This window comes from Lontra canadensis, unplaced genomic scaffold, assembly GCF_010015895.1.
Source record: "Lontra canadensis isolate GAN:19392208 unplaced genomic scaffold, GSC_riverotter_1.0 scaffold137, whole genome shotgun sequence".
NCBI classification, from domain to species: domain Eukaryota; kingdom Metazoa; phylum Chordata; class Mammalia; order Carnivora; family Mustelidae; genus Lontra; species Lontra canadensis.
In genome coordinates, this window is record NW_022631131.1 from 605,661 (window position 1) to 625,629 (window position 19,969).

The 19,969-nt window shown below is 47.0% G+C and overlaps 1 protein-coding gene across 2 annotated transcripts in view; it reads right to left on the reverse strand.

Moving 5' to 3' along the window:
* ASIC2 (acid sensing ion channel subunit 2) overlaps nucleotides 1–19,969 on the reverse strand; it is a 965,442-nt gene that overhangs the window by 44,597 nt on the left and 900,876 nt on the right. For both annotated transcript variants that reach the window (XM_032843252.1, XM_032843251.1), the window contains exon 3: nucleotides 17,062–17,189. In XM_032843252.1, coding sequence (XP_032699143.1) covers nucleotides 17,062–17,189 — 128 coding nt within the window. The remainder of the gene's footprint in view (nucleotides 1–17,061; nucleotides 17,190–19,969) is intronic.

Below are 19,969 nucleotides of genomic sequence, written 5' to 3' on the forward strand. Positions count from 1 at the left end.
GCTGGCTTCCCTGTTCCCAAGCCTGGGAAGAGTGGGTCACTTGGGTGCTTCCCATTCTTCTTGCAACCCACGGGATCCTCAGACCACACTGTCGCCATGGAGATCCCACTCCATTTCACCACCTGAGCACCTTTAAGCCGGGCAGGTCCCCCACTGTAGCAGACTTCTAAAAGTTCTGATTTTGCATCCCACTGCTTATCATACCTTGCAGTAGCCTCCTTAACCTGGCTCCCTACCCATTTTGTATCCTTAGCTATGTCACACCAGATTCAAGTCTCTGCACCTTCTATCTTCCAAATGGTGGTTGCTTTTCTACTTGAAGATGTGCGACATTTGTTTTCTCAGAACTTCAGTTGATTTCTCGGGTGTTCAGAATGATTTGATAACTATCTAGTTGTAGTTGAGGGATGAGACAAACTTAGGGTCCCCCCCAGTCCTCTGCTATCTCAACTTCCAAATCCTCTTTTGTTTACTTGTAGTTTAATTTGTTCTTCTTTTTCTGGTTCTTTAACATGGAAGCTGAGGTTATTAATTTGAGACTTTTCTTCTTTTTCTCATAAAGGCATTTAATTTGGTAAGTCTCCTTTCTAGGGCTGCTCTACTGGCATTCAAAAATTTTTACATGTCAGACTTCCATTTTTATTCAGTTCACAATACTTTCTAATTTCCCTTTTGATTTCTTCTCTCACTCATGGATTATTTAGAAGTGTGTTATTTAGCTTCTAAATATTTGGGGATTTTTCAGCTATCTTTCTGTTATTGATTTCTAAGTTAATTCCATTACGATCAGAGAACACACTTTGTATGACTTGAATCCTTTCGACATTATTGAAATTTGTTTTATGGTCCGGGATGTGGTCTATCTTGGCAAATGTTCTGTGTGTACTTGAAAAGAAGGTGTACTTTGCCGTGGGTGCTGAGAGGGCTGCGTAAACGTCCATGAGGTCAATTTGGTTGATAGTGTTGTTCAAACCTTCTACATCCTTGCTGGTTTTCTGTCCAGTTGTCTTATCAGTTATTGAGAAAACTGATCGTATTGTGAGATCTCCAACTATAATTGTGAATTTGTCTGTTTTTCTTTGTGGTTCTATCAGTTTTTGCTTTATGACATATTTATAAAGATTTCCGTTAGAAGCATACATGTTTAGGATTGTCATGTCTTCTTGAGGAATCTGTACTTTCACAATTAGGAAATAACCTTCTTTACTTTTGACGATATTATTGGCTCTGACATCTACTTTGTCTGATATTAATATAGTCATTCCAACTTTCTTTTGATTCGTATGAGTATGGTATGTATGTTTCTACCCTTTTCTTGTGTTTGTAACTTTATAGTTAAACATTTTTTTTGGGTAACCCATATACAGTTGGGACTTGTTATTTTAGACAATCTGCCTTTTAACTGTGGTACTTAAACCATTTTTGTGTAATGCACTTATTAAAGTGTTAGATTTAAGTTTATCGTCTTAGTTATGCTTTTCTTGCTGGCTCTTTCTCTATGTGTTCTTTTGGTCCCATTTGTTCTCTTTTCCCCTTCCCCTCACTTTCTGCCTTCCATGAGGCTAGTTAAGTATATTTTGTGACTCCATTTACACCTTTGTTGGATTATTAGCTGTAACTTTTTGTTTTGATATTTTAAGGGTTGCTGTAGGGTTGACAGGGCACATCTTTTACTCCTCACTGTTTGCCTTCAAGGGATATGTAACACTTCATACGTAGTCTAAGGGTCCCGTAATAGTATTCTTCCTTTCATTTTACTTATACATGCATTATAAAAAAATTCACAATACATTCTTCTTATTTTAGCAGTCAGTTGTCTTTTAAATAAATTTATATACCAAGAAAGAAATCTTATATATAGACCAATGTAGTTAGCATATCTGGTGTTCTTCATTCCTTTTGTGTGGATTTAAATCTCGATTTGGTATCATTTTCCTTTTGCCTAAAGAACTTTCTTTACTATCTCTGGCAATATGAGTCTACTGGTGATGGATCCACTGGAGTTCCTGTTTTAACACATTGAAAAAGCCTTTATTTTTTGGAAGATATTTTCATTGGTATCCAATTCTTGATTGACAGTTTTTTTAATCTTTCAGTATGTGGAGGTGTGCCTCATTGGCCTCTCCGGTGGATTTATTGCCAATGAAAAATCTACTGTCATTTTTATCTTTGTTTGTCTGTATGCTATGAGTTATTTTTCTCCAGCTGCTCTGAAGATTTTCTCTTCTTGTTGGTTTTGAGTGATTTTGGTGTGGTTTTCTTCATGTTTCTTGGTATTGGGGTTCATTGAGTTGTTTAGATCTGTGGATTTATAGTTTTCATCAAATTTGGAAAGGATGCAGCTATCATTTGTTCAAATATTTTTTCCACCCCTCCCCTTTCTTAAAAAACTCCAAATACACATACGCTAGGTCACTTGAAGTTGTCCCATGGCCCACTGATACTCTTCCTTTCCAAAAATTCTTTGTTCTCTCTGTTTCATTACCATTTCTTCCAGTTAACACATCTTTTTCTCTGCAATGTTTAACTTGCTATTAATCCCCTCTGGCTTATTTCTCATTTCAGGCATTGTAGATTTTATCTCTAGAAGCTCAATTTGGGTCTTTAAAAATATATATATTCTGGGACCATACTTTGAATGTATGGCATTTAGTTATAACTGTTTTCATGTTCTTGCTGGCTCTTCTCACACGTGTTAGTTCTGAGTTGGTTTCAATGGATTGATTATTTCCCCCATTATAGATTGTATTTTCCTGCCTCTGCATGCCTGGTAGTATTTGATTGAGTGTCAGACATTGTGAATATTGTCACGTTGGGTGTCAGCTATGTCTGTATTTCAGTAAATTTTCTTGAGCTTTGCTCAAGTTGACCCTTTGGGTTTTGCTTTAGGATTTGTTAGGTGGAAGCAGGACAGTTTTAATCTAGAACTAATTATTTGCTACTGCTGACACAAGACCCTTTGGATACCTCCCCCCATGTGCTGTGAATTATGAGTGTTTCCAGGCAGCACCCCCAACCCTGTGTGAGTGCTGTGCACTGCTTCCCCGAGGCCTCTCAGCTCACTCTTTCCCTGGTCTTGCATAGTTTCCTCATAGACACAGCCCAGTGAGGAACATTAATTCTGTGGCAGATGCTCTAGAGATCTTTGGACTTCCCTCTCTTTGTGGTTCTTTCCTTATTGGTACTCTGTGCTGTGAACTCTAGTTGCCTTGGTCTTCCCAGACTCATTGGGTCCTCAACTCAGAGAGTCCACAGGGCTCTGCCTGGGTCCCTCCACACACTGTGTCCTGGACATGTTGAAGGATGTACAGTGGGGTGGTCAGAGGGCTCACTGCTTTGTTTCCCATCTCTCTGGGATCGCTGTTCTTTGTTGTCTACTATTCAGTACTCTTGAAAACTGTTGTTCACACATTGTTTGTTTTCTCAGTGGTTTTGGATGAAAGGATAAACCCATTCTGTTCCTGCATTGGGAAGCAGGAGCGAGAGCCCCTGCTGCCACCACCACAGGCCTTCTCAGTGCCGGGGGTATGTGCTGTTCCCAAGGGAAGAGCAGACTTGAATCAGGTGCGCGTGACACTACTATGCGCCATTGCTTCTCCATCACTACACCATGGAGAGATGTATTCACTCCATGACCAAAGCACTCACACGATTATTATCCAATCTGACTCTGTCAAGAGCCCAATGAGATGAACAGATATTATTTGCCCACTAGGCAAATAGAATCCAAGGCCCAAAGAGGTGTAGCGAGCTGCCCATGGCTGTGTTAAGGTTCAATGGCAGAGTCATGACTATGACCCTCTAGGCTGGAGCTGAATTGCTGCTTCTTCTCTCCCCTGTAGCAAGGCAGCAGGCAGGGAGCTCAGCTCTGCTTCCTGATCTGCCGTGACACATGCATTTCCCCACTGAGGAGAGGGTGAATAATCCAGTCGCCTGCTTAAAAACATGCGGGAAGGCCAAACCGCAGTGAACGCAGCCTCAGGTGGGCCCCCGTGCTGCCAAAATGTCTGGTGTGTAAAACTGTGGTTTTTGACTGTTGCTATGGTGTGTGGACCAAACAGGAGTGTGTTTCCCTGGAAAATTTCAACAGTGACTCATCCTTATTTCTGCTAGGACCGATTGAAGAAATGGATAAGCCTAGGGGAATAGCCATAATAATAGCAATGTTTGCTACCTCTCGGGAAGTAGGTTGCTATCATTAGGTGGCTTCTTAAAAGCTTATAAAGTAAAACAACATCAATCACATTCACGGAGAAGCGGGCATTAGGAAGGGATGGGGAGGTGTGAAATGCATTCTCTTTAATAGAAAGTCTTGTTTCCTCTTGGTTCGCAGGGATCTGGCCCACAAGGAGCGGTCAAAGGCTCTGGCCCCTTGGGAAGCCTCTGAGCTCAGACACAGGGTGGGGAAGTAGAGAGAAGCTCAAAGGTCTGCATTCAAACTGCATCTCTCTACCACTGAGTCTTAGTTTCCCCATCTGTGAAATGGGCACGAGGAAGCCTCCCTATCTCCCAGGGTGGCTGTAATCAGGCAGCCTGGATAAAGTAGGTGCTGGCTGGTGCTCCCTCAGGATGACTGTCACACCAGTGATCCTGATGGTCTGAGAACAAGGAAGGATGGAGTCGACTTTGGTAGCGGTACCTGGTGTACTTTGATGGGATGCTCCGACGATGCTCTGGGAGATGTCTGTGGGAAATGAGGTGGAGGGGCGGAAGGAGAGAGCAGCATCAGAGTGAACACTACACTAGCGGTGACTGTGGGAATTTGTGGCCTGGGCCCACTGGGCCCACCCAGTGCCCTACTGAGAGGGCCTGGCCTCCAAAGCCTGCTTTGTGCAAGCTGGCATTCCAAGGAGGCAAAACCGGGTGCAAATGTGCAAACAGGGATGGGATCCTGCCTGCACAGAGAGAGGATGGAGAGGTGCAGAGACATCACTTGTGGCATCTGAAAGGAGAGAGAAGAAGGAATAACGAGAGAGAGGGAGAGAGAGAGAGAGATGGGGGCAAAGAGAGAAATCCACACAAAGACACCACTATTCATTTGTAGTCTCTGAAAGGAGTGAGGGAGAGAGAGAGGGAGGGAGAAGGAAGCGGGGAGGGAGGTGGGAAGAAAGAAGGCAGAAGGGACAGTGGGAGAGAGGGGAAGTGGGAGGGGGCGGGGGAGAGGCTGGGAGAGCAGGGAGCCACACACTTGCAGGAACAGGAAGCAGCTCATTGGCTCTGGCTCTCAGCGGGCACCCGACTAGACACGCTGTGTTTGCCCTGGGTCTGCAGCCTTTCTGAAGCCTTCAGCTCCCAGGCCCCTTCCCGAGTGAGCCTCTGAGGCAATCTGCTCCTTGCCACCCCGAGAACCCTAACTAAGCAGAAACAAACAATAAAGTATACAGAGAGAGAACCGCAAGGAGAGATGCCAAATGCAAAACCATTCCTTCCTCTAAGGGCGAGTTCTATGGCTTATGTTTTACTACTTTTCTGTTCCCCACCAATTTTCTCTATTAAGCATATGTTACAATCTTTGTAGGAAGAAACCAGATAGAAGCACAGCCCGTAGGACCCAGGGTGGCAGCTGCCCTTGGCTCCTTCTCGCGTCTGTGTGGGCCCTGCCCTTCTCTCCATCCATTTTGGAGGTGCTGTGCCTGTGCTGAATGTGTCTCAATGGCCTCCTCTCCTCTCCCTTCCTTTCCATTTCTGGAGCTGGCCCTCCTTCTCCTGTACCTGGGGGCTTCCCACGGCATCTGACCAGGGGCAGACCTCCTCCTGTGTTTTGGTTTCTCCCTCTCTGAGTTCCTCAGAGCCTGTCCTGTTCCCCTGGCCAGAAGAGAAGCAGAAACACCCCAGGGCAACCGAAGGCAGTATTTCTAAATGATTGGAGCCCGAGGCTTTGGTGTCAAACTGACCCCAATTCCAAGCTGAATCACGCCCTACCTGTGTGTCTTTGGGCAAGTTTCTTCACTTTCCTGTGCTCCAGTTTGATTTCCTATGAAACGGTTTCCAGTGACTTCTACCTTATTCCGTTTGAGAGGCATCCCTGAGATAATAGATAGGACACATTCTGGACTCAGTAAACTTCGGTTATGATGTCTTGAAAGATTTGCCTGCACAGTGATGTCTCTCCCGAGGCTGTGTCCCCTCAGAGAGGGAGGAGTCCCTGTGTGTGCTCCTTCTCAGGTTCTAAATGCAGCTGATCTCAAGCTCCTGTCCTCCATCTGCCAGCACTGAGCACCACATTGTCAACTGCCTTCTCCCTTCGGGTCCCAGAGGCAGCGGCCTTGGCGATGGGGCCAGTTTGGGGCTTGGCCTCAGAGGAGCCTGACCAGCCCAGGGGTGGGGGGAGTTTTCCCAGCCTGGTCCAGTCTGCTCCTGCTGCTGGCTCCCTTTAGGCCTTTTGATGGAGGTGCGGGAGGGCTCAGATCAGTTCAATTCAATGTAATAAATACTGACTGAGCCCCTATTATATCCTGGTCCCTGGCACAGGTGCTGGGGCATGCACAGAGTAAGTCTCACTCCCAGAGACAGACTCACAAGAAGTGAGAGTACCCATTGTCTCCAAAGTGGGCAGGGAGAGGGTGAGATCCCTGTGAGGCAGCCAGGTCTGAGGGCACAGAGGTAGAAGGGGGCAGAGTGTGACTTCAGGAACTGTGGAATGGTTAAGGACACTTGTCAGTCTAATCTAACCTAATCAACCCAATCCAATCATGAGCTTATTAAATGCATCCGACCTGGATGGAGGACTGATGTGTTCTGGGCCCTGCTCTTTAATGATCTTTGGGAACTGTGCACTCTGGCCCCAGACCTGAGGGTGTGTGTGTTTGGGGGGGTACTTTTTCCTTTTAAACTAAGTTCAAAAATAGGCCTTCAGAGCTACAGGCCTTTCTCCATGGTCTTTGCCTGTGCTGGGAACAGAAGCAGGGTCTGGTGGAGACTGTTGGGGAAGGTGTTGCAGGATGAGACGAGCGTGGAGAAGAGGCTGCCCCTGGGGGCAGGGAGCACACCTCCACCACCCTTTATAGGAGCCCATCTGTCTGTTAGATGCCAGGGTCCAAACAATAAAACATGTTTGTAAATAGCTGTATTATGCATGTCCTTAAAACACTGCACAACTGGGGCGCCTGGGTGGCTCAGTCGTTAAGCGTCTGCCTTCTGCTCAGGTCATGGTCCCCAGGGTCCTGGGATCGAGCCCTGCATCAGGCTTCCTGCTCCTCTGGAAGCCTGCTTCTCCCTCTCCCACTCCCCCTGCTTGTGCTTCCCCTCTTGCTGTGTCTCTCTCTGTCAAATAAATAAACAAAATCTTTAAAAAAAATTGCACAACTAATACATGAATGCACAAATGCACCCTTTTAATAAATATTCCAGGCATCCAGAAGAAGAGGAAAATCTGGCATACTCCATTCTTTCGCCTTCCTCTGAGTGGCTCTCAGTAGGGTACGCACCTCTCCAGAATTTTTCTGTGTGCTATTTGCATACATGTGCATTTATAAATACAGAGTTTAGTTTAGCATGTGAGTATTTTCAACACAAATAGGACCGAACTGCTTGTGTTGTTCTGTAACTTGCTTTTCTCACCAATAGGTCTTGGAAATGTTCCTCAAGGGACCTCCAGGTCTTTCTTACCCTCTTTAACTGTTGCCGGGAGGTTGGGGTGGGAGGAGGGGCAGGAAGTGCAGACGCATAAGCATCCCCTGTCCATTGAGTTGGGTCCAATTATTTGCTCTTGCAAACAATGCTGCAGAAAAGACCTTTATCCAGGCTTCTTGGGGTACATTTTAAAATATTTCTGCAGGACAGAAATTGCTAGATCGGTGGGGATGCGTGTTTTTTTTTACCTGGATGGATCCTGCCAAGTCCTCACACACCTTCCCAGCCTAAAGGCTCTACCAGTTTACACTCTCTCCAGCTGCCTGATCTGCCCTCTGCAGGGATGCATGGCTTCTCTGTTGGGGTCTCCCTCCCCTTCTGCTGCTCCTTTCGCAGATCCTCCAGGCTCTCCTCCAGGCTTTGGCCAGATGCCACCTTCCTGTCCTTTGCCACCCAGCTGTGTCAAAGGCCCCATTCTAAGGACTCTGAGTGGCATCTCAAAACACAAAGCTGATAAATCAAGGACCCACGACTCTTGTTTTGGAATGACTTTTTTGTTCTCCAGCAGACTGTGCTGTAGGGTTTGGAGAAATCCATTCATCAATGTTGATTAAGTCCACCCCTCCTTCACTCGCTGACTTACAGTGTGAGGCTCTGTGCTCATTGTTTTGGAACCTTAGCCCTCATAGGGCATACTCTCATTGCTTGGAGCAAACTATGCAAACGACTTGTGCTATTATGTAAATTTATATTAAATATATTACATTATATTAATAGCCAGCTGGCTGTTGTTAGAATGTTTTAAATACTCAGGAAAGAGAGAGAGAGAGAGAGGAATTCTGTAGGTGAGGGACCAGACATGCTTTGGGGCTAGAACAGTCTAACAGATTAGCACTGAGATTTATTAGTCCATCTTGAACGATTCCTGGGGCCATCCAGCCCTTTTGTCACCACATAAACAAATGTGGGGACTTCTCTATCCCTGAGCAAAAGCTGTTTTCAAGAGTGAAGGGGGAGGGGAGACATAGGAAAGAGATGTCTTTTCCAAGCCTCTCTTCCTCTGCCTTTGTCAAGATGGTCTGATCTGTGTGATCGTCAGCAGGGCTGTTCAAATGCCTTCCTTCCTTCCTTCATTAGGGTTGATATTTCTAAAAGATTTGTTTGTGATTATCCAGCCTTCCCCGTTGGCAAGAAAAAGATGAGATGGCTTTCAGCCTGTGTATGGAAGTGTCCTCTACAGACTTTTTTTTTGGCCCCTTATTAAAAAAAAAAAAAAAAAATCAGAAACCAAGGCCACACTGTTCAGAGTTCAGATAGCAAGCTGCTTGAGAATCGGAAGATAACATGGTATACTGAGTAGCAGGACCCAACCAAAGAATATTCTGATATATTAACTTGTCTCCGGAGTAAGATAAAGGACCTGAGTCAACGGACGTTAGAGCCTGCTTTCCTCCGCAAGGGAGGCCATTGAGATAAGCCACTGGCTTCTGATGTCAGAGCCAGGGCAGAGAGCGTCCAGGAGCAGCTAATTCTGTCCTGATGGTTGCTAGTGAGGGTGGGTATCACGGAAGATCTAGACTTTGGACTCCGGCCGGGGCTGCCATGTCAATTTGTATCATTTCCAGCTAATCGCTTTTCTCCACGCGCTCCGTAAAGGGACTTTTTCTTTTTTTAGTTCCTAGTGTTAGACTGTTGAATTCAGTTACATCAAATCTGGAAGCTAACAGGAGCTTATAGGGACTGTAAATTACTGAGGGCGGACCTCCGAGATCATTCTACAACGTTCCATCCATTCATCCTTCCATTTAAGAATGATAAGAGCTGACGTGTTCCCGTAAGAGGTTTAAAGGATATTGGGGGCATATTACACAGACACATAGAGCTTTTAATCTGTGATTGATTATTGGAGTGTCTGCTTCTCTTCTGAGAAGAGTCGGATCAGTCCTGTTCACGGTGGGATCATTCATGCCTCACACAGTGCCGGGCACAGAGAACACATTCGATAAGCGAGTGAGTCAGCAGGAAATGAGCAAGGGGTGGTGCAGGAAGACCCAGCGGTGTGTGGAACAGAGGGCGGCTGCCAAAGCATGGTGAGATGTAGCCACTGAGAAAGGTGCTAGCTGGAGCTGGGATGTGGGATTGGGACTTTATTCTGTCTCTGGAAAGACACCAGTGGGTATCGAGCAGGAAACTAGCACAATAAAGCAGTCTCTAAGACATCAATGGGTATCAGGCACAGAAACAGCATGATAAAGCAGTCTCCTTCTCTCTCTGTCATGCCTTCATTTACTCATTCATTCCATTCAATACAATTTATCAAGGATGATCTGTCTGTAAGGCACCACACAAAATACTGAAATATAAGGAACAGAAGAGGGGGAATCGTATTTTCAAAGAGTTCACAGTCTGGAAGGGGAGAAAGAGAAGTAAACAGATGATTATAATGTATGAATTTTATGCTAGAGATTCACACAGAGTACTCCAGGATGACCTTCTGGAGGAGGTAACATTTGAGCTGAATCTCAAAGGACACCCATGGGCCCGGTAAAGGAAAGGGTGGGAAGGGTGTTGCTGGCAGGGAGAGAAAGGGGAGAGCAGGTGATGCTTGGGAATAACGGCCCACGGTTTGGGGTAGCTGGTGCATTGTGTGGGAGGCTGGGGAACAGAGGGGTATTGCTGAAAAAGCAGCCAGGGACCGGAGCAGAAAGGGCCGTGTGGGGACTCCCAGGCTTCATCCAGCAATGAGGAAGGGAAATGCTCAGATCTGTACTTTCAAAAGATCATGTTGATGGTAGAGAATGGCTTGCAGAGGAGCTGGATGGGCAGCAGGGAAAACGGAGGCAGCTGTTCTTATCCAGGTGCAGAATCACAAAGGACTGAATTAAAGTAGTGTCCAGGGCGGGGGATAATAATTGCAGACATCTACTGAGCACTTACTGTATGCTAAGAAGTGTTCTATGTGAAGGCATTAACTCAGTCCTCCAGTTAGCCTCTGAGATAGGAACTGCCATCATTCCCATTTTCCAGATGAGAAGAATGAGGCACAAGGTCACCCTCTAGTGAGTGCATATGTGTACTCAGGCCACTCACAGGGTTGTGGGACTTAGGCGGAGCAGCAGTGTTGGGGTGCGGGTGTGAGGGTGGGGAAGAGGAGGAGTTCCATTTAGACTGTTGATTTGAGATGCCCATGGGACTCTGTGGGGGAGGGGTTTGGCTGCATCTGGGCTGGGTGTAGTGATCTGAGAGTCATGGTCAAGGGCATTCAAGGAGACTGCAGGCTGGGAGAGGCCAGAAACAACATCTTGGAGCACCCGCTGTCGAAGGGGTGAACAGAGAAAGAACTGCTCATGAAGGGGACTAAGAAGGAAATCAGACCAGAGAAAAGAGTGTCTCAGGAGGGCATGATCAACAGGTCACCTGCCACTGAGAAACCAGGTAGGGTAATGACTGAGGAGTGGGGAGTGTCTTTAGCAACAAAGACAGCCTTTGGCCACAAAGATTTCGTAGGTCACCTTGATGAAGAGCTGTTTCAGTGGAGTGCTGCGGGTGGGATGGGAAGTATAAGGGAGGTGAGGAAGGAGAGACAAGTCTCCAGAGTGGTTTGGAGGCACTTTGTTAGGGAAAGAAGGGAGAGGCTGCAAGGTAGAGGGGAGGCAGGGTAGAGTGATTTTATCTTCTTACGAGACTTGAACATATTTTTATGTGGGCTTATTTTGGGATAACCCCAATAGAGCTGAGATACTGGCTCATCCTAGCCAATCAACAAGTCTTCTTCTTCCTTCTCCACCCCCTGCCATCACTTCCACCTTGAAAAAAGCAAGCACTCGTTGTGTAGGAAAAAAGGGCGAAAACCTGAGTATTGGCAAAACCATGCGGGGATCTGGGAGAATTTCTATTTTGGATGCTGAGTGGTAATGAGTGGTTAAGTAGCTATGCTAGTAAATGCTTAGTTGGTTCTTATTTTTATCTGTTTATGGGAGACACGTACCCTATTGATCATGGAAGGAATGGCCACCTAGCAGGCCGTCCTGCCTTCCGGCACCTCCCTGGTGCTTTCTGGAGCAGAACCAGATGCTACCATGTTTATGTGACGCCAGCTTGGGCAGTTTGGAAGCTGCTGAAGGCAGGCACAACAAGTTCTCTCTTCTGCCTTGAAAAAAACAAATGGGCCAACCTTCATTTCTAATGAGGCCCATGAAGCAGATACTACAGACCCTGGATCTGGCTGTCACATTGATGAATGAGTCTTGTCTTTTGAGAGTCACTTAGGAAGTTGCCTTTGGAAGCTTGAGCGGAGCTGTCAAAAGCAGACGGGGGCACCCCACCCAACAGCTGAGACTGTTTATTTGGGGGTGGGGTAGGGGATACTATTGTTGTGAGCCATAGCAGAATTCCCTCCAAATGTTGGAAGTGTGGCCAACCTACACTAAAGGCAAAGGCATAAGCTTCTGCAGGAGCCAGCTGGGCCCACACATCCCGCCAATGACCTAATTGGGTCCAGCAGGACCCAACCATTTATATTTGCCTTTATTTACAGCCCCAAACAGGCCAGTGGGCAGCTGCTCAGTGCAGGGTAGGGTGTGACGGTGGGCATTCTTATGGTACTTTGGAAACAGCCCAAGTGAGGAACCAAAACGGAGTCCAGGTTTTGGGATTGGAACCCTTCTCATTCCCACTGGCGAATGAAGGAGTGGTGTTGAAAGGGGTTCTTGGTGAAAATGGGATACCTCTGGCCAGTGATTTTCCAACCCTGTACCCCAAGACATTTCTGAGACCTCGAAATATAGACCCAGGGCCATGTTTTCCAGGAAATTTTCTGAACAGTAGGGGCTGGTGGCCTACTGACTACCCAGGATCTCCAGATTCATTCTCAGACCTACCTAGAGGTATGGACAAAGTGGTTGAATTACTAATTTGAATCACCACTAGGCTCTTGGAGGAGGGCATGGGAGATGATGAAAGTCTTCTGATATCAAATCACAACTGGGAATCCAATCAGGATTGGCAATCACCTTAAATTAGGGAAAAGAGTTTGACTGATGATGTCAACATTGAAGACAGTCTTGGGTCTTAATAAGCACTAAACTTGAATGTCCTAGCTTTGCACTTGATCTATCCACACACTCATATAATTCTCCGCAAATTCCAGAGTGCTATCCTGCCCTTCTCATCCGCTGCATCCACTCTCATGTACACGGATGGTCTCCAACCCTGACCCATTTCATAAGCTTTTGGTTTGATTAGGGTCTCTAAGTGTGTAGACAGAATGATAAAGATAACGTCATCTGTCACAGGCTGGCTTAGCTTCAGGGAGAAGGAGAGCCCTCAGGGCACATTTACATGGGGATTTTGGCAGGGGTGGGAGGGGGGAGGCAGGGAGAGCTTTAGAGTATAACATTTGAGTGCTATTTGAACAGAGGGTGCAGATCTGGGCATCAGAGTTCATTCATTTTTGGTCAATGCACATTTCCTGAGCTCACATATAAGCAAGGCACCGATGTTATAGAATCTAAGAGGTATAGGCCTTGCTCTCAGGGAGCTCCCAGTCTACAGTGAGGCAAGGGCTGATGGAGGTTAAAGAAATCAGTTCTTAAAAGGCAGGTGTAAAGATAAGTGATGCACAAGGGAAGTAAGTCCTACAAGGAGACTTTTGTATCTCTTAGGAGTGTGACAAAATTGTCAACAAACACACTTCATTCTCTGAGCGCTCCCAGATTGGGAGCAGGTCTTGCTGATTTTCATTTTCTTAGCACAAGAAGTGCTCATTGAGTATTTGCTGAAGGAAAAAATGAATGTGCAGAGAGCTGAATGGAGCAACTAGCTCCTTCTTAAGGGTGGGAGAAAGTCTTCTTAAAGACCATGATCTTTAAGCAGTGTTTGGAAGTATGAGTAGGCCTTTGTCAAGCAGATAAGACAAAAAAGGGATTCTGGGCAGAGGGAACAGCGGGAGCAAATGCACGAAGCAGGCATCGAAGGACACAGAGTGTCTGGCTGATGTCCAAGGCATGTTCGTCAACCACAGGGAATGATAAAGCTGGAGAGAGGGCTGGGGCCACATTGAACAGGACCTCAGAAGCCATTCTTAAGCGTTGAGGCTTTGCAAATTATGAGAAGTGCTGGAATTTAGGGGATTTCGGTAGGGTAGCAATGTGACCACTCTGTGTGAGCTGAGGCAGGGTTACCACCGAGGAGCATGCTCAGAACCTCTCTTCTAAAGTTTTAGGGATGCTATTTACCTGGGACTGCGGGGCTATTAATGCTGGAGGCCCTTTGAGGTCGTCTAACCCAGCCCTTCCATTCCATGCTTGGGAAACCCATGGCACAGGGAAGGAAGCAAATTGTCTGAGGTCTCACGGCACATTAGGACTAGACTCGAGGCCTCTGGGCCCCCAGGCTGATTTCCTCTCCACAGAGAGATGTGGGCTCACAGTTGGGCCCTGCTCTCCCCCTACTATGCAACCTTAAGCAAGTTACCTAGCTGTGCAGTTTTATCTTCTGGAACGTGGAGATAATATTATTTCCTTTTTGGGGTTGCTGTGAGGGGTAAAATGAAAGAATGCGTGTCAAGTGTCTCAGTTGCTTGATGCCTGGTAGTTGGTGTGTGCTCAGTTGGAAGTGATTGGTATTATATCCCCCTTCCAGAGTCTGTCTCCACCCCAGTGTACCATCCTGCTGCTTGTCTCTGGTGGTGGTGGTGCCGGTCCTGGGATCACACAGGGCTCCCACTGTAGCTGAGCGAGCCAGAGGTGTGTTTCTCAGCCTGTACCGGAAGGCAGCAGCATACCCTGGCTTTACTGGGTTTAGGGCAGATAATGATTTTTAAAACAGTGATCTTTGCTTTGGGTTACAGTACAATAGTGTGCTCTTTTGGAATTAAAAAAATAAAAAAATAATGAAGGAGGTCTGTATATACTTGGTGTGGGTTGAGTGATTTTTTACCATGCAAAAGGACTTCCCCATTCTCAAAAGGATTCATGGTAGGTGTCCTTTAAATCACCAGCTCCTCTTTGGGCTCTCACTCAGGAGTCCATTTCCCTAGTGTGATTTGCCTCAACTTTCCAGGAAAGGGCCTCCTGCTCACACAGTCTTGTCACCCCTGGCCTTTTCGTAAGATTCCCTTGAGCTTTGACCTGAAGCAGGGAATGCTGGAAGGGAAACAATGTAGCCAAGGCAGACCGTAGGATACACCATGATTTTATATGCCACCGAGAAAGAAATAGCAATGCTAGTTTTAGCTCTAAGGTGCCATTGATTGAGAGACAAATCCCGATTTCAGAAATGTTAAAATATGAAAAAAAAGTACAGTGGACCCTTGAACAAGACAGGTGTTCTTATATGTGTGTGTGTGTGTGTGTGTGTTTTATAAATATAGTACAATGTGGTAAGTGTGTTTTCTCTTCCCTATAATTTTCTTAACATTTTCCTAGCTCTAGCTTACTTTATTGTAAGACTATGGTATATAATCCATAGAACATACAAAATATGTGTTAATTCTGGTCAACAGTAGGCTATTACTAAGTCAGTTCCTGGGGAGTCAAAGCTTATAGACTTTCGACTCTCTATTAGAGGTCGGTGCCTCAAACCCCATGTTGTTCAGAAGTCAACTGTACTTCTTAGAATCACTAAAATGCAGTGTTTGAGAACCAGGGTCAGCTGGATACTAATGGCAGAATGAGATCATACAAATGGGACCAATCACCATTATACTTTGCTTCACATTATTTAATTATTGTTTTTTGATTGGGAAAGAAACCGCTAATCCGTAGGCTTTGCGGGACAGACCCTGGGTCTCTTTTGTTCACCACCGTATCTCCGCCACCTTGTTCATAGTTGGGGTTCAACAAACATTTGTTGAATGAATAAACAAAAGAGCCACATTCTAAAACACGTGGAAAACCCAGAAAAGAAAATAAATCATTCACAATTCCCCCACTGTGGGTATTCTGGCTTATTTCCTTCGAGTCTTATTTCCTATGAATATGCTCTTTCATATACATGTAAACATAATTTATTATTAGATTTAGCTCTGGGATGTGTTTTTGTATTTCTCTATTAATATGAATGAAATGATGAAATGAGATGAAGCAGAAATGCTTTGAAGATTTGTAAAATGTTTAACCAAATATCTTATTATTAGTTATAATATTCATTGCAAGGCTGCTATGAATGAGGCTGATTTTCTGAGAACACACTTCAAAGCAAACAACAAATTTGTTCTCTGAAGCCCAGAACGGGCTGTCCCTGTCTCTCGCTCACCGTGGGGAGTCCCTTGGTTTCCTTTTGGGAAGAGGAAGAGAGTCAAGGGTTCTTAGAAGTCCTGAGCTCCAGCTTCCCACTCAGGCCAGAAATTTCTTTGGTGTCACTCATGGAAGGTAAGTCCCTGCCTAAGAAAACTCAAGTCTGCCGAAAGTATTTACTATTTGCTCCAGCCAACACCTAAAGATTGGGCTTCCATCCCCTTGTCTTTGTGGACAGATAGGAGCCTAACTCTGACAGGTGCCCGTTAGCAAACCCAGGTGGGTTTCTCATGGAACAGTCCCCCGCCTTCCTGCTTTCTGCCATGTTTCATTTCCCTGACTGCCCCAGACCCTTCTGCTCCCCTCCCTTCTCCTCACATTTACATTAAGATGCCAGCCACCTCTGTGAAAATGGAAGTTGAGTTCCGTTCATGCTGAATCTTTGTCCCTACTGCAAGGGTATATTTTTGATTAAAATCTGTCCTTGTCACTTTAACGAGTGTCTGGCTTTGCTTGGGGTTGGCGGTATTCAAAAGCCCATGAGGCTAATAGGTTGGGTTCTGGGCTCACCAGGGCAGCCTGTCTGTCTGCATGCCTGGACTTGCTCGTCTGTGTTCTTGCCCTTCTTGACTCAAATCCTCAGCCCTGAACTTGGCTCCCTGCCATCTGCTCCATGCCCTCCTTCTTTGTCCTTAAAGATGAGGTTTTCTGGCTGCGCCACTTGGTTCCCACCTAGGACACCCTTGCATGCTCATTTCTGATCTCTCCACCTGTCTCAGCCTCTGAGGCCTGTGGAGGCCAGCCAGCCTCCCAGCCTCCTCTGTGTCTGCCTCAAAGCCGACATTCCACCCACTGTGTGCTCCAGCAAGTATCCAGGCATTAAGTACGGGGAACAGCTTGGGAGGCCCACACTCTCAATGCTTTCCCATGGATTAAGAAAGTTCTGCCCCCCCAACCCAAAAGGTTCTGGAAAAAGCCCTGACCCAATTCAGTGAAAAAGAAAGTAAGCTGGGTTTCTCTCACACCCAATTTTAGGAACTGATGGATGGTATGGGAGAATTGGGTTATAGAGGTTAAACTGATACCTTTCTCCAGTTTCTAGGTGAGCCTCTGTCCCAAGCCCATCCCCGCTCAGGCCTCCCGAGTGGACTCAGAGCCTTCCAAAAGTGGGAGTCCCATTTCCCCTCCTCATGCCTATGTAGGTGGCCGGCGTAGGCCCAGGACCTCTGGTCCAGGGAGCCCAGGAACTTACCCTCTGCTCCTGGGTGGCCACGAAAGTCTGGAACCCTGGAGCCACCCCAAAGCCCAGTTCTTGGATGAAAGGCGGCTCAGACTGACTGTGGATCTGAACTTTCACTCCTGCTTCAAATGTCGTTTCCTCTGAAAGGACAAAGACACACAGAGCCATGGGTCAGCGATAGCAGATGCTCACAGACGCCTGAGATTCAGACTCTCAGAGGGACGCCAGAAAAGGCCACATGGTGGGCAGTATGATGGCCTGCAAATACATCTACATCCTTATCCCTGGAAACTATGAAGATGTCACTTTGCCCTGCAGAAGGGATACTGCAGATGGGATTATGTGAGGGACCTGGAGATGGGGAGGTTATCCTGGATTATCTGGGCAGCCCCATGTCATCACAAGGGTCCTCATGAGAGGGAGGCAGGAGGGTCAGAGTCAGGGATAGAATGGAAGAAGCTTTGTTGCTGGTTTTGGACGGAAAGAGGAAAGAGCCACAAGCCACGGGATGCTGGACAAGGCAGGGGGACAGATTTCCCCCCTGGAACCCCTATAAGGAATGCAGCCCTGCCAGCCCCTAGATTTTTGCCCCATGAGACCGGGTTTTGGACATCTGACTTCCAGCACTATAACAGAATAAATCTGTATTGTTTGAAGCCAGGAAGTTTGTGGCATCTGTTATAGTAGCTGTCAGAAGCTAATTCAGGCCAGTTAAGCCAACCCTTTGCTTTGGACTCTGGCACTATAAAATGGGATTAGGAAGTGAGTCAAGCACCTTTATTTTATTCACTAGCTTCTCTGCTGGGCCATGAGCTGAAGGTGAGGGGATCAGGAGGGGGAAGAGACGAAGACACAGCAGCAGAAATGAAAATAGAGGACTTGCTTGTATGCTAAGATGCCTGCTGCCCCTTGGAGCTGTAGGAGATGGGCAACCAGAAGAGACACTTCTGCCTCTCTTTCACTTCACAAGAGAAATGGCCCTTGGCAGTGGGAGGTGGCAAGAGTGGTGGAAGGTGATGGGATGGCAGAGATGGGCTCACAATTGGTGGAGAATGCACAGGTGGGCTGTATGAGCCTTTGCTGGGTCAGAATCCTGTCTTACTCTTTCCCAACAGCCCGCAGAGGGAGCTGTCCAGCACGAAAACCAGCACAACTTTCTCCCAGGCTGGTAAGGAGCGCAGCCTCCATAACCTGCCCCTGTTAGCAGCCTTCTCGGGGCAGCCTCCTTCATGGCGCCAGATGGTCCAACCCTCCTGGGCTGCCCAGATTGGTTGTTACTGGTCTCTGCTCTGCATGAATGCACATGCATTCCTTCTGCCTGGAAAGCCTTTCAACCTTGTCCACCTGACCGATCTCCCTACTCGTCCCCGAAGACAACCCCACCCAAAGCGAACACTTCTCTTGCTCTTTTGTGTTCCTTACATATGCCTGATGAAAATTCTGCCACACCAGGCACTAATTCTTTATCCGCCAGGCTGGAGGAGCCTGAAGCCAAGTTCTGGGCTGTCTCCCTGGATCTCAAAGGTCCTCTGTGGGGCCAGGCCGTATGGCATGCACTCAGGCAATGCCTGCTGAGTGAATAAGGGATTTGTGACTCAAACTTCACGCAGTTATTAATGTACAAGGCCAATCTAGAGTCCAAATCAAGGAGTGTTCTCAAAGAAGGGAATGGGGAGAGGATGGATAAATTCAAGAATGGGGGAAGATGGAGTAGGGGACAAATGGAGGTCGAGGTGAGTGAGTGAGGGAGGGAGGTATTAGCACTGGGATCATAGTCTGGGGACGAACACTGAGAGGAAGGAAGGGCTGGGGCCAGGCACGGGAATGGGCAAGACCCACAGACAGTCTGGTGTCCAGTGACAGAGGCAGGGGCGGGGGGTTCTCTGATGGGCAACAATTCCAAGGAAGGGGTACATACACAGAAGGGCTTAGTAGGCACACGGGGATTAGTAAAAAGGATAGGCAGGGGTTTCAGAGTCCAAATTTGGAGCTTAGTGGCTGGCGTGGGGTTTAGGAAGAAGAGACCCTCAGTCAGGAATCCTTTTGTCCTGTGTTAGAGAAATGGGAGAGGATCCCAGGCAATCCACAAACACACCCCCTTCCCTCCATTGGTCAAATGTTCTGCTATTTTTTTACCCAGATTGTCTGTGTGCAGAATGCTGTCCGAATGTCCCGGCATGCCTGTGATTTGGGGCCAGTCTCTCCCAGGGATGGTGAATGCTGCAGAGAAGTGAGTGCCCCTTATTCCTCCCAGTGCCCCACAGGAGCATCAAGGAAGGCGACTGCGGGAGATGGAGGATGGGTGGGAAGGGGAAGGGTGGAGGAGAGGTCAGGAGCCTGATGAACAGGCTTGGATAGGGAAGCAGCGAAAGGGGTGTGATGCTGGGATCACAGGGATGCTTGTGCTTCGATGAACTGAAGTCATGTTCAGTGAGCTGTGGGGTGTGGGATGGGAGAGATGCCAAAACTTGTTTTCTGGAGCTCTCTGAAGCTGCGTGCCAGCTAGGTAACTGAGCTTAGGAAACCCGAGAGCCAGTAAGACAGGCTCAAAGGAGGGGACCCATGGCTTACAGGGAGAAATGAAAAGTGAAGTCTTTCTGTCAGAAACGCTTCGAGTAATGGGCAAAGCAGACAGGCCAGGCATGCCTGCCTTGTGAGAGCTGCCCAAGGCCAGCCAGAGCGGGTTGGGATTTGGAAGGGGAGTTTATTCCAGAAGCAGCAGGGGCTGGGGCAGAGTACATTTCTAAATGATCTCCTATCATTACAAATATCCAGCGACTGGCTGGGCACAGAAAAGAGTGATGGGTAAGGCTTCCACTCTCTTTAGAGAACTTTCTGTCAAGGCGGAATGTTCTAGAATCCGTGCTCTCCAATATAGGAGCTATAACAACATGAAGTGTGACAAGTGCAACCAAGGAAC